General features: G+C 46.4%; 1 protein-coding gene across 6 annotated transcripts in view; it reads right to left on the bottom strand.

Moving 5' to 3' along the window:
* Positions 1-2,868: 2,868 nt before the first annotated feature.
* Positions 2,869-12,474, bottom strand: part of FAM117A (family with sequence similarity 117 member A) — a 49,963-nt gene continuing 40,357 nt past the window's right edge. For 5 of the 6 annotated variants that reach the window (XM_053569216.1, XM_053569219.1, XM_053569217.1 and 2 more), the window contains 5 exons: positions 11,835-11,945; positions 11,272-11,406; positions 9,949-10,150; positions 7,941-8,091; positions 2,869-4,094 (listed from right to left, as the gene is read on the bottom strand). In XM_053569216.1, coding sequence (XP_053425191.1) covers positions 3,794-4,094; positions 7,941-8,091; positions 9,949-10,150; positions 11,272-11,406; positions 11,835-11,945 — 900 coding nt within the window. In that variant the 3' untranslated portion in view covers positions 2,869-3,793. The other variant, XM_053569221.1, reaches the window with a different exon arrangement.

Genomic DNA, 12,474 nt, shown 5'->3' with positions numbered 1-12,474 from the left:
CTGAGGTTGATGAAAGTGGTTTATAAAGTATGCTGTGCAAGTTTAAGGTCTTATTATTATGACCGTTTCTCAACTCTGATCTTATTTCATATCCTGGAGGTGGAAATGGAAGCTTATTGAAGTGAATTTTCTTCAAGGGCTTACAACACATCGACAATGGAGCAAAGCTTTGGCTGCCTTCCAGAATCATTCTTCTTAATAAGCTCTTTATTGTACTCATCCAAATACTGGGTATCCACCTGCTAGCACAAATTGCCAGTGCAAGACCGACTCCAGGTCTACTAGCACTCCCAGCCTCCCACTTCATAATTGGCCCAAATCTCAGACTGCCTGGTGTATTCTGGGTTGCTATCTTGGTAGAGGCTTAGCAGCCTGCTCCTTTGGCACAGCCTCAGGCAAAGGAAGGAAACTCTGGGCAGCACCACACCCATCGCTCCGGGCCTGACTCACTAAGGCTTTGGGGGCATGCCAGACTTCTTTCAGGGGGAAGGGCAAGGGATAGAACATAGGATGTATTCCCAGCCCACTGTCTCCTTTATATTAGTGGGGAAGGGGATCCTCACACATTTTTCTTTGCCAGTGTGAGGAAAAGTGCTGTACTTAATCAGTCCATGATGGCAGATGGCAGGGTACCAAACAGCAGGTGGAATGAGAGACCTGGGTTTCAGTCCCATCTCTGACTCTCCCAGCTGAGACCTCAAACAATTCTCTTGTCTGAGTCCAATTTCCTCGTGTGAAATTGATGGGAATACAATAACAAGCAGGAGAGCACTGTGGTTAGAAACATGGGCACTGGATTCAAATGATCAGGTTTCCAATACTAGCTCCCCAACTTTGTGTCTTTGGTGGAAAGTTATTCAACCTTTTTGTCCTTCCATCATTATACAGCGGAACTTACCGCATTTCTTTCATTGTGTGGTTGTCCTATTTCAATGACTTTTTTTTTTGAGACAGAGTCTCACTTTGCTGCCCTCAGCAGAATGCCATGGGGTCACAGCTCACAGCAACCTCAAACTCTTTGGCTTAAATGATTCTCTTGCCTCAGCCTCCCAAGTAGCTGGGACTACAGGCATCCCCCACGACACCTAGCTATTTTTAGAGATGAGGTCTTGCTCTGGCTCAGGCTGGTCTCAAACTCCTGAACTCAGGCAGCAATCCACCTGCCTTGGCCTCTCAGTTCAATGACATTTTATGTAAAGAACTTACCGCACTATCTGGTGTTTCCCAAACCAATGAATGATGGTTAGAATAGCTTTGTGGCAGTCTTATGAGTAGATACTGTTGTACTTATTGTTCTTGGGGTAGCCAGCTTTTCACCCATACAATGGAAATGATATGTCTTTTGTGAAAAGGCTTTGGAAATTTCAAGGCCATTTTGGATGGTTTTTCCCATTTCCCCCAAAGCTCTTATAGATAGGTATAGCACTATAAAGCTGAGAGGCTGCAAAAGGACAAAGAGGACAGTTTCTTTGTACCTTCTAAGGCTGCACCCTCCAGAGTTGTAGATACTCTCTGAGATGGGAAGAATACCCAAAAGGAGCTAAGGCTTTCCTAAAACTATGACAAGAGATTTAATCTAAATGTTGTTCTCAAGTCTTTTTTTTTTTTTTTTTTTAGACAGTCTCAAGCTGTCACCCTGGGTAGAGTGCTGTGGCATCTCAGCACATAGCAACCTCCAACTCCTGGGCTCAAGCCATTCTCTTGCCTCAGCCTCCCAAGTAGCTGTGACTGCAGGTGCTCACCACAATACCCAGCTATTTTTTTGGTTGTAGTTGTCATTGTTCTTTGGCAGGCCTGAGGTGGATTCAAACCCGCCAGCTCTGGTGTATGTGGCTGGCACCCTAACTGCTGAGCTACAGGTGCCAAGCAATGTTCTGTGGTCTTTTCCCCTTGCCAGAATGAGGAACAGCCACTACATGAAACTGTCTCCCTTTGGTCACCTTCTTTTCCTCTCTGAAATCCACTCTGGGCCAGGCACAGTGGCTCACACCTACAAGCCCAAGACTTTTGAGAGGCTGAGGCTAGAAAAGCCTTTCAGGCAAGGTGTTTTGAGACTGGGATGGGTAACATAATAAGAATCTGTCTCTGGCTCTGTGCCTGTAGCTCAAGAGTTGAAGGCGCCAGCCACATACACCAGAGCTGGCGGGTTTGAATCCAGCCTGGGCCTGCGAAACGATGGTAACGACAACCAAAAAATAGCTGGGCATTGTGGTGGGTGCCTGTGGTCTCAACTACTTGGGAGGCTGAGGCAAGAAAATCGCTTAAGTCCAGGAGTTGGAGGTTGCTGTGAGCTATAATGCCACAAGCACTCTACCCAGGGCGACAGCTTGAGACTCTGTCTCAAAAAAAAAAAAGGAAAAAAGAAATTCTGTCTCTACAAAAAAATTAAAATTTTATGGGGTGTGGTGGAACATGCTTGTAGTCCCAGCTACTCAGAAGGTTGAGGCAGGAGCAAGGCTTGAGCCCAGGAGTTTGAGGTTATAGTGAGACCACTATAATGGGACCACTACAGTCTAGTCTGGGAAAGAGTTCAGACCCTATCTCAAAAAATAAACGAAATGAAATCCACTCTCCCCAGGGAGTTTTTCCAGACTCACATAAGAATGGGTAACTTCCCCAATGGCTCCCTCATCCCACCTCCATGACACACCACACTCTCATTCTGGATAGCTTTTTTATGAGTCTGCTGTTTATATGTCCATGTGAAGTGTTCAAGCATGGTGTCCAGAGGACAGGAACTCTCTGTCCAGCCCACACCCAAATGTGTTAACTAAAGGTTCCCTCTCTTGAAGATGAGGATGAAGTGCTCAATATAAAACCCTCAATCTCCACCCCATTCCTACCCCAAATATTTAACAGAACTTCAAATTGCTGGGAATACTTATTTATTTGGTCTATTAACACCAAGATCTGCAAAAACAACCTCTAAACACAAGATAAGAAAACTTGAACATTAACATTCTTCTTCAATTTTGTGTAGCTCTGCAGTACGGAAAATATACAAACTTCGAACAGCTGCAAAAATAGTGTCTTTGGGAGAAAATAGAGTTTCTACATCGATACAAGAAAAATAGGCATATTTCTAATCCAACCTAGCCCTGGGGCAGGGTGTAGAGTTGTCATTTGCCACTTAGAGAAATGCCAGCTCTCTCCCCTGCTACCCACCTGGGGCTGGGCAGGCTGGGCTGCTGCTTAAGACAATCTTTAGTCAGGGTGAAAGCGAGATGAAAATGCCATTTGGGAAAACGCTTGGTTCCCCCCTCTGCCAGCAGCTGAATTGGTCAAATGTGATGGCCTTTCAGGGTTGCTTTGGTCAGTTCCTTCAATGAGAGGGAGGCATGGGGATGGGGCTGAGAGGATGAGGGATCTATCCTCTGGTCTTTTCTTCTGTGACTATGGAGGAGGAGAGGGAAGGAAATCTGTAGCATCCCCTCTCCTTTGGTCACGGCCAACTTGCTCCACAACAAAAATAAGGGTCTCCTGTACAGTCATTTAGACTCACGCCCAGGGGTGAGAGACTCAGGACCTTCTGGGTAAGTTTTCCACCAAGTGAGGGAAATGGCAGGTACACAAGTGTGAGTTGTGAGCCGCCAAGCTGCTAGTGGAGAAGGCAAATCTCCTCACATTCTGAGGGGCTGGTGCCCATCAAAAGAGGACCTGGGGCTTTGACACAATAACTGAAAGTGCTCAAAGGCCAAGAGGGAAGGGCTCCCTCTATCTCCCACTACTGGGAACTAGGGAGTGGCCTGCCACCAAGGCACTGGTCTCCATGGTAAAGTGGGGGATGGTAACCTCAGACCATCAGGGAGCTCTGGAAAAGCACAGGTTCTTCTGATGGAGGGGCACGCTGCCATGGCTCAAATGGCAGCGGGGAGGCCTTGGAGGCCTCTGGATCCTTCCGAGGTGGTGGCCTGGGGCTTGCAGGGGGAAGGGGAGAGCCCGGGCTTGAGGGGCAGTTTCGGAAGATGAAGCCCATGCTGGGGAAGAGGGGCTTCATCAAGCTGACGGGGCAGAAGGCTGAGCCGGTCGGGTTGAAATGGACTTTGTTCTTGTCGGGACAGGAAGTCAGGAAGGCCAAGTCAGGACCTGGAGATCTGGAGGATGGAGAGAGACACATAGGCACACATGCACACACACAGAGAAACAGCCAGTGAGACAGGATGAGAGGTATTGAGGCGTTAGGGGAGCAGGGTCTCTGTTCAAGCAGGGCAGTAACTTGACCAAAAAACAAAGGCTACAGTCTCTAGGCCCCTCAGCTCTCCATTTTTCAAAAAGAGATTCCTAGGCTTGGCACCCATAGCTCAGTGGTTAGGGTGCCGGCCACATACAATGGGGCTGGCAGGTTCAAACTTGGCCCAGACCTGCTAAACAACGAAAACTGTAACAACAACAAAAACAGCCGGGCATTGTGGTGGGTGCCTGTAGTCCTGGGAGGAGGACCTGGGAGGCTGAGGCAAGAGAATCGCTTATGGCTTACGCCCAAGAGTTTGAGATTGCTGTGAGCTATGATGCCACAGCACTCTACTGAGGGTGACATAGTGAGATTCTGTGTCCAAAAAAAAAAAAAAGGCTAAACAACAGGAAATAAATATACTTTAGCTAGAAGCAGAGGGATTGAAGCTAGACAAGAAGGAGAACTTCCCGACAATGTGATTCTAAAAGACCAAGGGATCTTTTCATTTGAAAGATGTCATAGGGTGGCGCCTGTGGCTCAAGGAGTAGGGCGCCAGTCCCATATGCCGGAGGTGGCGGGTTCAAACCCAGCCCCGGCCAAAAACCAAAAAAAAAAATAAAAAAAAAAAGAAAGATGTCATCAGTGAACATTATTTGGGGGCAGACCACTTGCCTGAAAGCGGAGATCAAGGCAAACTGACTTTCTAGGACACTTTGTAGACTAAAACAGTGTTTAGCACTATTGACATTTTAGGCTAGATAATTCTTTGTTGCAGGGTAGGTATGGGGGTGCTGTTCTATACATCACTTAACAGTATCCCTGGCCTCTCTACCCACCAGATGCTTAAAGTACCATGCACCCTTTAGTTTTAGAGCAACTAAAAAATGTCTCTTGATATTGCCAAATATCCCCTTAGGGAAAAAAATACCCCCTGTTGAAATCTGTGGGCCTAAAGAATCTAATTCTTAAGCACATATGAAAGGCATGATTTTCAAAACCTTGGCCAGAAGGGAAAGATAGCACCAACTGTGAGAAAGGTAGCTTATCAGAAGATCTAGGTTCTCATTCATCATGTGGTCTTGGTCATATCTGTCTCAATTTTAATGTGAGAAGAGTCATCCCTTCTCTTCTGATCATTTAGGGAAAATGATTAGAAGAATAGCTGATAAATAAAAGGAGCTTAAGTCAGAGGATTACTGAGTAAGGAATCCTTATGATAAAAAAAGGAAGAGTGGCCATGCTCAGAGGGTGAAACAGCCCTGAGAACCTAATGGTTTTAGGATTGCAGGTAAGGAAACGAAGGTGTGGGGAATGATTAAGCTCTGTGTGTACTGGTTACCATCAATCACCTTTTTCTTTTTTTGAAGTATAATATATACATTCAGAGAAAAATGCATTTAGCATACAGACTGACAAATTGATTGCCATTTTAATTCTAGAATTCTAATAATTCTAAGACCCAGGAAGAAGAGCAAGATGTGGGGAGACGGGCAGAGACGTGGCTCAGAGAAGAGGTGGAGGGAAGCCACAGGTCCACATGCTGCATGTGTTCGGGAAGTTCTGAAACTCCAAAGTGGCAAGGTGTTCCTTAACAGAGAAAGGTTTAAAAGAATCCTACTTTGGCCAGGAGCAGTGGCTTATGCCTGTAATCCTAGCACAGCACTCTGGGAGGTAGATTGCTTGAGCTCAGAAGTTGGAGACCAGCCTGAGCAAGAGTGAGACCTTGTCTCTACTAAAAATAGAACTAGCTGGGTATTGTGGTGGGTGCCTGTAGTCCCAGCTACTTGGGAGGCTAGGGCAAGAGAATCACTTAAGCCCAAGAGTTTGAGGTTGCTGTCAGCTATGACGCCAAGGCATTCTACCCAGGACACTGGAGTAAGACTGTCTCAAAAAAACGAAGAAACAAAGAATCCCACTTTATGGAGAGGTGGGGAATGGCAGAAGGAATGTTCTGGGTGTGTGCATATACATGTGAGGAAGGTGACAAGAGAAAACCAAGCAATACCCAACATCTGGCCAGGCGTGGTGGCTCATGCCTGTAATCCTAGTGTTCTGGGAGGCTGAGGAGGGTAGCCTGCTTGAGCTCAAGAGTTCAAGAAGCAACAGCTTGATTCCTTGCTCAGGGAATCCAGGCTATCTTTAAGGGGACAACGGCTAGAAAGAGGAAAATGTGGCAAAAGAATAGCTAAACACAAGAACTTTCTAATGGCGGAAGTTGTTAAAATGAATAGATCCTGATAAGCTGCAGAATTTCAATCCCAGGATATCTTAGAAAATAACTGATGGATCACTGCCTCTCTTAAATGGTTAATGCAAAGGCAGGAAGGTAGAGGAGAAGGCTTTAACACCTCTTCTGGAATTATGAGTTTATGGAAGAATCAAGACAAGCAACAGCCAAATTTCCACCAGCTTTTCCAGGTTGTAGTTACTCAACTGTAATGTGGACTGAGAGTGGGCAAATAGCCTAGTCCAGCTTAAAAGTTGCAATGTCTGGCCTCTTCCTTCTACAGCTCCTCAGAGGACCCAAGAGTCTTACAAGGACCCCAGGCAACAGCGAGAACAATAACCTCCCCACCCCACCCCGTGGCAATGTTTTTCCCCACAATATCAACTATGAGTTATATATGTACCTTTAGCTACCACCATGGTTGTCTTCTTCCTTATTTGAAATGCAAATGGTGCTCTCAATGCCTGAAACTCAGTCTCAGCTAAATCTTTACTCACACACAGTGACTAAACTTCCTGACTGCCACCGAAACCACAACTTCCAGTGTGAATCTGCCCCAATGAATATTAAGCCAATGGGGGAAATGAAATGAGCTTTTTAGGTGTTTGCTAAGGGGGACTGTGTGTGCACATGGAAAGGTCTCTCTGCTAATGGGAGAGAATTATAACGAAATCAACAGAAGAATGGCTTCGGAATTGTCCAATCTGGTTTGGAAATATTCCAGTCCTTAACTTACAATGACTAGAAATTTCTGTTTGGGAGTTCAAGACACTTGAAACACTATGACAGGATGAAGACTTGACTGAGAAGCAACTGGAAAGCTGTTTAAGGTCCCAGTTCTACTCCATGGGATGAAACGCCTATAATCTCTGACTAAAGAGAACTCCTAGTATGTTCTCCCCTCATCAACATCTCTCTCTGACTATGGTCTAGCAAATTCTTTTTTTTTTTTTTGTAGAGTCTCACTTTATGGCCCTCGGCAGGGTGCCGTGGCCTCACACAGCTCACAGCAACCTCCAACGCCTGGGCTCAAGCGATTCTCTTGCCTCAGCCTCCCAAGTAGCTGGGACTACGGCGCCCGCCACAACGCCCGGCTATTTTTTGGCTGCAGTTTGGCTGGGGCCAGGTTTGAACCCGCCACCCTCAGTATATGGGGCCGGCACCTTACCGACTGAGCCATAGGCGCTGCCCGGTCTAGTAAATTCTTATACCTTCTCTGGGGATGGAAAAAAATAGAAGGGCGGGCGGGCTTAGGTTTCAGATATCTTTCCCTTCCAGCTCCTGCTGCACTTGTGGCTGGCATGTGGGCAGAGAGCAGGTTGCTATGGAGATAATGATAAGCAAAGATTTAAGTGCTCAGAGTAGGTAATGTCAACAAGTTTGATCACGGAAAAACTGCAATACTGATAATCTAAAGTTGACAACACCTCTGTGATGAGAGTCCAAGACTGAAGAAGTGCTGGTCACATGGGGATAACATGGGGCTCACCCTCTATCCTTGTCCCTCCCACCCATGCCTCATCTACTTGATGTACTCACGTGGCCTCTTCAAACACACGCACTCTCTCACAGCCCTCTGGGGGCTCTCGTTTGAAGACATAGCTGTGATTAGGCCGAGGGGAGGCAGCAAAGGCAAGGACTGGAGATGGGCTGCCATCTTCAAGGAAAGATGGGTGGCCTGGAGAGGAGGCTGCAAATAGAGCAACGTTGAGTCCACAGGAGGTGAAGGAAAGGCCTCCACTTTTCTTGGCTCAGACTTAAGAGGGGCAAGGCTGAGTGGCATGTGGTAAGGGCAGTGGAAGTAGTTATGCTAATCCAGTCTGTTTGTCTACACTTTACCTTATAAAACCTTTGAGGCAGCTTATAAGTATACAGAGCATATAACAGAAAAAAAATAACAGTCAAACTAATGGAAAAGTAAAGTCTCATTTCAATTCTATGTTCCCAGGAGGAAGAGTGGGACTGGTACTCCAAATCTCAGACTTAAAGGCATCCTACCTACTGCCTCTCTCTGCCTTCTTTTAAGACTACAACACCCTGCCTGCCAATGCACCATAGCTTCCTCCAGTCCACAGTCTAGAAAATCCATCCCTTCTTCCAGGAAGAGCTCTTCTCTGACTCAGAGAAGCAATCTTTACTCAACCCTACTTGCAGGATAAAATTCCTCTTACTTTCCACACAGCAAATGTACTTTGCCTAGGTTGCAAATATTGACTTTATCTGAATTTATCTCACATTTATTCCTTCTTACTCTATGCTCTATTTACCTATCTGTATTGTTGGGTCATGACCTTGACCAGACTACCTCATGAGGTTGCAGTGAAAAATCAAATCAAATGCTGTGGGCAATAGTGCTTTACAATGTAAGGATCATAGTAGGAGGTAGGAATCGTGTCATACTCTCAGTGAAGCAATCAGGGCACAGGGAAAATAGAGATTTGGAGTCCAAAAGATGGGATTTCAATTTGGGTCAAACTGTGTGACCTTAGGCAAGAGATCACATTCCCTTATAACACTCACAACTAGGCCGGGCGCTGTAGTTCACACCTATAACCCTAGCACTCTGAGAGGCCAAGATGGGTGGGCTGCTTGAACTCAGGAGTTCAAGACCAGCCTGAGCAAAAGCAAGACCCCATCTCTACTAAATATAGAAAAACTGAGGCAGGGGATCACTTGAGCCCACAAGTTCAAGGTTGCTGTAAGCTGTAATGATGCCATGCTACTCTACCTTTGTTGACAGAGTAAAAAACTGTCTCAAAAATAAATAAATTAATTAATTAATTAAATAAAACACTCACAACCAACCTGAAACCTATTGCTGGTAATGAGTAGAATGGACTTCCCTACTGGACTAACTGGCTGTCTCCTACAGCTTGTTGAAACTCAGCTGAAAAGTGGGAATTGGAGGGAATGCTTCTTTGGATTCTAGTGAGGATTAAATAAAAACACAGATGCAGAGATTTTTTTTTTTTTGCAGTTTGGGGCCGGGTTCGAACCAGTCACCTTCGGTATATGGGGCCGGCGTCCTACCCACTGAGCCACAGGCGCCATCCAGATGCAGAAATTTTATAAACTATAAATCAGAATGTGATATAAGGGACCATGATTATTATGGGTATAATGTGCAGAATAAAGATAGCTCATAGGCTCAGTGCTCATAGCTCAGTGGTTAGGGCGCCAGCCACATACACCAACACAGGTGGGTTCGAACCCAGCTCGGGCCTGCTAAACAATGACAACTTCAACAAAAAAATAGCTGGGCATCATGGCAGGTGCCTGTAGTCCCAGCTACTTGGGAGGCTAAGGCAAGAGAATCACTTAAGCCCAAGAGGTTACTGTGAGCTGTGATGCAACAGCACTCTATTGAGGGCAACATAGTGAGATTCTGTCTCAAAAAAGAAAAAAGAAAAAAAGGATGGCTCATAAAGATATTCTAATTGATTAGTGAGTGATAATGCTGAGCCTGAAATTTAGTAGAGGCAGAAAAGGGAGTGGAGCCCCTCATGTACCCTAGAGACAGCCCTGCTACTGGGGCCTCACAGCTTACCCTTGTCATTAAGAGTAGATGCCAGTTCCTCGACGGCACCCCGGTGTTCCTCACGGCTGGCTCGTCCACAAGGCTGGGGGGATGCCAGGAGCATGGAGGGAGAGCTGGCAAGGTTGCCAGGCTCCAGGAGGAGGAGAGGATGATCACAGCTGCCACTCTGTGGAGGAGCTGGAGCACGGTGCCCATCAGGGATCTCAAGGATCTGATGAAGAAAAAGTGGGTAAAGACTCTCAGTCTTGGGTCTTCTCAGGCCTATAGTGCTGCTGTGACCTCAAGGGTCCTGCCCTTGCCATTCTTCTCACCCTCTATCCATAGCACACAAGGACAACAGAACACCATTTCTTTACATTTCATTTCCCCCACCACCCCCTCAATCTAGGAGAAACACCCTCTTATTTCTCCCATAGCACTTTGTTCTTTTTCCTAACACTTATAGTCCAATGTATGATTGCATATTCACCTGTATGGTGTGATCAATGTGTTGCTCTCTTGAGGCTGTAACCTCATGAGGGCAGGGACCTCCTGTGTACTGGGCTCTGGGAACACAAAGATGAATAGTATATGCAGGGAGCACAGTGGGGGCAAACCTAAGTGCTGTGAGCCACTACAGGACTAGGGTGCAGACAATGATCAACTTGAAATATCCTCTTACCCCACCTTTGTAAACATTCAATGGTACTTGCACCCACAGCTACAACGGTGTGCACGTGCTTGGGTGTATATAACATCTTCTATGTATCCATATTAAAATTCAACTAGCAGGTAAACCATAAACTGAGAAGTGTGCCCATTAGAATTATATTCATACTGCCCAACTGACATTCATTCCCCTATTGTACTGTGTCAGTATAAAAATGTGCCTGAGAGTGCAGGGAGAAGGCTGAGCAGGGGTAACTGGGCATGGAGGATGAAGGCACGTCACCAGGTAGCACCGGAGGGAGGAACATGTTCACACAGGCAGTGGGGTGGTGGAAACTGAGGCACAGGTAGGGAACAGTGAGAGCTTGAAGTCTGACTGAAGAATGATGCCTCACCTGACCACTCCCCAAGCTGGGGACCCTCCACTCTGCCAATCTTTATTCCTTCTCTTTCTCCTCACTAGTACAAAGCCATCCCCAGTGATGACCACCCATCTCTGCTGTCGCTGTGCCTCAGTCCACCTGAGACTAATAAACTCCATTTGTGTTCCTTTCGAAGGCTGGTGTTTGTATATTGCTGTATATGTAGCCACAATCCTGAAGGCCCCAGAGAGTGACATTCCCGCTCCCCTCCTCTGGGCTCAGCAAGACACTCACTGCACTCCAGGGTGCAGCTACCACTCACCCGCAGCAGCTCCTCTTCACCCTGCTCCTTCACAAATACTTCCTCCAACTCTTGGTTGAGCCCTTCCAGGCTCCTGTGCAGGCAGGGGCTGAGTCGCAGGACAGGGGACCCTGCAGGGAAACTGGGAGGGGATGCCTGAGAAGGAGGCAAATGAAGCCATCACTCAAAGCCCCACCAAGCTCCACAGAGTCATCAGCTCTGACCAGGGGATAGTGGTCAAGTCTATATAGCAGAATCAAGTGAACAAAGAATGATGAGGGACAGTTAGAGCTTGCAGTAGGTCCATCGGTGGGGTTTTCTCCAAAAGTCAGAGCCTCATCAGGTCTGGAGTGTGCTTTCAAGTCACTACCTCAGTTGTAAAGTGGTAGGAATAGAGGTGAGAGAAATTCAGAACAGCAAGGAGCCCTTCTAATGTCACCAGCACATCCAAGTTAGCACTAAAACCTCGCAAAACAGTGACATGGTAGGGCATAGTAGCTGTAAGACCAGGAAGAACTCTGTCCACACAGGGCCTAGCATGCAGGAAGGCAGGAAGACAGAAGTGGGGAGTCAGGACAACATACCCTCAGTGCTCCCCGCACAGCATGGTCCCCCAACAGTGGGGAACCCCGCTCCTTCTCTTTCCCACTGCGGCTCAGTTTTGTCCTCTGCAGTTGTTGCTTCAACTTGGTAATCTAGCAGCCCAGAGAGAGGGAGAGGAGAGGCAGGTGAAGCAAAGCAAAGCACAATGGGTCCCTCCCAGGTGTAGCTCCTACCAGAAGCCCATCATGATACATAAAAGGAAGATAGGAGCTAATCCTCCATCCCAAAATAGCATGGCGGTGTTAAAAACTGTGATGATAAGCTCCTCAGACAAGCTGGATACCTTACTAACTAGATGGATCAGTTTCCAGAAAATTAAAAATACGCAACACTGAAAACCATCTTCTCTTTTACAGATTCCAAAGGTATGGACTACAACTCTATTTTTAGCAATAGAAGATGATGTTTCTGAATGCCAATGGCAATTCACTCTTTAAAGTATATTCACAACTATCTCGAAGGCCCTGAGAATAGGAAGGATGGAAATATTCTCCCCCATTTTAAAGGCGACTATACTACTACGTTCTCAAATAGGAATAAGAAGGAAATCTGATGATTTCATCTTGACTTCCATGTTCAGTAACAACAGGGGCAGACAGGGAACAATTAACAATTTTGTTT

Source organism: Nycticebus coucang, chromosome 18 (genome assembly GCF_027406575.1).
Source record: "Nycticebus coucang isolate mNycCou1 chromosome 18, mNycCou1.pri, whole genome shotgun sequence".
In the NCBI taxonomy this organism is placed as follows: Eukaryota; Metazoa; Chordata; class Mammalia; order Primates; family Lorisidae; genus Nycticebus; species Nycticebus coucang.
Note: the sequence above shows the minus strand (reverse complement) of the source record. Positions and strands in the feature narration are given on the sequence as shown.